This window comes from Microcebus murinus, chromosome 1, assembly GCF_040939455.1.
Source record: "Microcebus murinus isolate Inina chromosome 1, M.murinus_Inina_mat1.0, whole genome shotgun sequence".
Lineage (NCBI taxonomy): Eukaryota > Metazoa > Chordata > Mammalia > Primates > Cheirogaleidae > Microcebus > Microcebus murinus.
The window spans coordinates 47,326,608-47,330,130 of NC_134104.1; the positions used below are offsets into that span (position 1 = coordinate 47,326,608).

Below are 3,523 nucleotides of genomic sequence, written 5' to 3' on the forward strand. Positions count from 1 at the left end.
TAGCAAAACACACAATTCTTTAATATTAGATTTATAGTTAAGCCACATCTCTAAAAATAATTGAGAAATTCTGACCTTAAAAGTAATTATTTAATAATCAAAGCTGTGATGAAAATAACCAGGCTCATTTTGATATGTATTTTTAAAAGTAACATAATTTCCTAATTATGCCTAGGTACATTTTTGAAGATGTAAGGCTAAAGAGGAACAATTATGACAACCAGTAATAAAAAATGGAAAAGGTAAGAAAGGTAGGCTAGTAACTTCTGGACATACTACAAAGTATGTTTGTAGTTTTGCTTTATATGTTGTAAAGAACATTTATATACCTTATCTCATCTGTTTCTTGTGGAAACTTGTCAAATAAATAAGTAGACATTTATTATAATTGGAGGAGGAAAACGTTAAGTGACTTGACCAGTTTATTATTAGAAGTACAGAGACTGGAGCCCAGTCTTCAGATTCAAAATCCCATGAACTTTCAAAACAATCATAATACTAATGTAAACTATATTCATGGGAAACAAACAGAAGAGCTGAAGTACAGCAGAACTGCTAACATTAGTATCTGACAAAGACAGAAACATAAAATGTATACATATGGTGTTCTTTAAGGGTATACTTTGAAGAGAATATGAGGACTGTAGTGCATTTTTGTCATTAATCATGAAGGTGATTGATAAGTCTACAGAGATTCTTTTTGGAAGAAAGAAATTAGGTCTCAAAATAAATAACCTTAAACAAATACCTCAGAAATTTAGAGACTAGAACTGGGTTGTGAGTTGAACAAAAAATAATTGTTTTCCCTAAGGAATAGTGAATATTGATAGTTTAATGTGTGTAAGTTACATAATGATGATAAAAATATATAGTATAGTAAGTTAACCAACTTGTATGGGTGATTTGGGCTGCTGAATGACTGTATTCACAGTCTACCTTACTAAGGATGACTTGATCTGAAACTGACTGAGATATGGCTCATTAATGGAACAAAATTTCCTAGGGCAATAAGATGTAATTTGAGGGTTACCTGAAGGTGAAAGTGCATGTAAACCATTCAATATAAAGGTTACTTCGCTGCTTTTACGAATATTCTGGGGAAGAAGATGCAACATTAGAGGCATAAATAGTTCATCAACTAATTGTCAAAGTACATTTTTTTGGTATCTTTGTTTATTCTTTAATAAAATACGAATAGGTAATCCTAATTACAAAGCCTAACAAAGGCCACAAAAAAGACAATTAAATTTATGCAAAATTATAAATAGAAAAAAACCCTAAACAAATATAGGTAAATCAATTACAAATGAATATTTGACAAATTATATGTAAAATAAAATTTAGTCTAGAAATATAGCACAATAAAAAGTAGTCTGATAATTGATTAAAAGAGGAAAATTCTATTAATACATGTTGGAGAGAAATTTTATTTAGTTCAATACAAAGTAAAATAAGACTAGAAGAAATAGCCTTAACAAGCTAAACAGAAAGGAGGACTATTCATGGACCAATGATGAGAAGTATATCATGAACCAAATCAAAGAGTTTTGATTAATTAAGTTTCATGTATTAGGTTTGTAAAAAGAGGAAACATGGATTCGGTGAGTCTTTTCCTGCGGAGGTCAGGTCTCCTGATCTTGGTGGTAGCCACCTTAGGCGTGTAAGGTGCTTTGAAAAATGGTCGAGTCAGCCAACCACAAGGAACTGTCCAGAAGAGGCTGGTAATAACACAGCGATGGAGGGGCCGGGGGAAAATCGGGAGCGCGGTGAAGACGCCGCTGCTGGGCCTGCAGACGATGGGAAGGGCAGTGAAGACACCGCCGCTGGGCTCGGGGAAGAAGGGGAGAAAGGTGAAGATGCTGCCGCTGAGTCCGGGAAAGACGAGGGAAAAGGTGGCGAGAATGAGGAGGACTCAGACCCAGACCGTCCAAAAGGACTTATTGGTTATCTGTTAGACACAGATTTTGTTGAAAGTCTACCTGTGAAAGTTAAGTACCGCGTGTTGGCCCTTAAAAAGCTTCAAACTAGAGCGGCCAACTTAGAGTCCAAATTCCTGAGGGAATTTCATGACATTGAAAGAAAGTTTGCTGAAATGTGTCAGCCCTTACTGGAAAAAAGACGGCAGATCATCAATGCAATCTATGAACCCACAGAAGAGGAATGTGAATATAAATCAGACTTTGAGGACTATGACGATGAGGAAATGTATGATGAGGAAGAGATGTATGGTACTGAGGAGGGTATGGTGCATGAGTATGTGGACGAGGATGATGGTTATGAGGACTATTATTATGATTATGCTATTGAGGATGATGATGATGACGACGACGACGACATTGAGGATACTGGGGAAGAGAAAAAGGAAGAAGAGGATCCTAAGGGAATTCCTGATTTTTGGCTGACTGTCTTAAAAAACATTGACACACTCACTCCTTTGATTAAGAAATATGATGAGCCTATTCTGAAGCTCCTAACAGATATTAAAGTGAAGCTTTCAGATCCTGATGAGCCTCTCAGTTTCACATTAGAATTTCACTTCAAACCCAATGAATATTTCAAAAATGAGCTGTTGACAAAGACCTATGTGCTGAAGTCAAGGCTAGCTTATTATGATCCCCATCCCTATAGGGGAACTGCGATTGAGTATTCCACAGGCTGCAAGATAGACTGGAATGAAGGAAAGAATGTCACTTTGAAAACCATCAAAAAGCAGCAGAAACATCGGATCTGGGGAACCATCCGAACTGTGACCGAAGACTTTCCCAAGGATTCATTCTTCAATTTTTTCTCTCCTCATGGAATCAGCTCAAATGGAGGGGATAAAAATGATGATTTTTTACTTGGTCACAATTTACATACTTACATAATCCCAAGATCAGTATTATTTTTCTCAGGCGATGCAGTTGAATCTCAGCAGGAGGGGGTAGTTAGGGAAGTTAATGATGCAATTTATGACAAAATTATTTATGATAACTGGATGGCTGCAATTGAGGAGGTTAAAGCCTGTTGCAAAAATCTTGAGGCATTAGTAGAAGACATTGATCGCTAAGGCAGAGCATGCATGGCCCTGAAATTAACTGCCTAGATCCAGTTACTCAAGATATAAGAAGTTGTGTGTTCTGTATTTTTCTTGTAATGTCAGTTAAAACATGCTTCAGAAATATAAGAAAAAAGTTAAAATATTAATTTGACCTTGCATTTTAGTAATAGAATATTTTCAAGAAATGTATACTGTGGTAAATGATTTAAGACATTAATATAGTGCTGTGTAGTTTAATCCTTCTGAAGTCCTTTGTCATGTAGCTATTAATCTGTGACTGTGAATATTATCAGAAATACTAAATGAGATCAATATTTGTTTAGAAAAAAAATCCTGGGAAGCACCCCAAGGGTTTTGCTGTTTTGTTTTGTTTTTTTTCTATTTTTGTTTTCTTGGTCCTTTGGCTAGTGGGTTTAATTTTGTTGTGCCTGCTTCATTTTGCAGTAGAAATGCAGCAGAATTTAAAACTCAAATGCTTTAAAA

The 3,523-nt window shown here is 35.5% G+C and overlaps 1 protein-coding gene across 1 annotated transcript; it reads left to right on the forward strand.

Annotated features, from left to right (window-relative positions):
- The first annotated feature begins 1,677 nt into the window (after positions 1-1,677).
- Positions 1,678-3,131, forward strand: LOC142872945 (nucleosome assembly protein 1-like 2). The gene is given in 2 exon segments (XM_076006727.1): positions 1,678-1,709; positions 1,711-3,131. Coding segments are annotated over 2 exon segments (1,371 nt in total). The 3' UTR covers positions 3,050-3,131.
- The last annotated feature ends 392 nt before the right edge of the window (positions 3,132-3,523 follow it).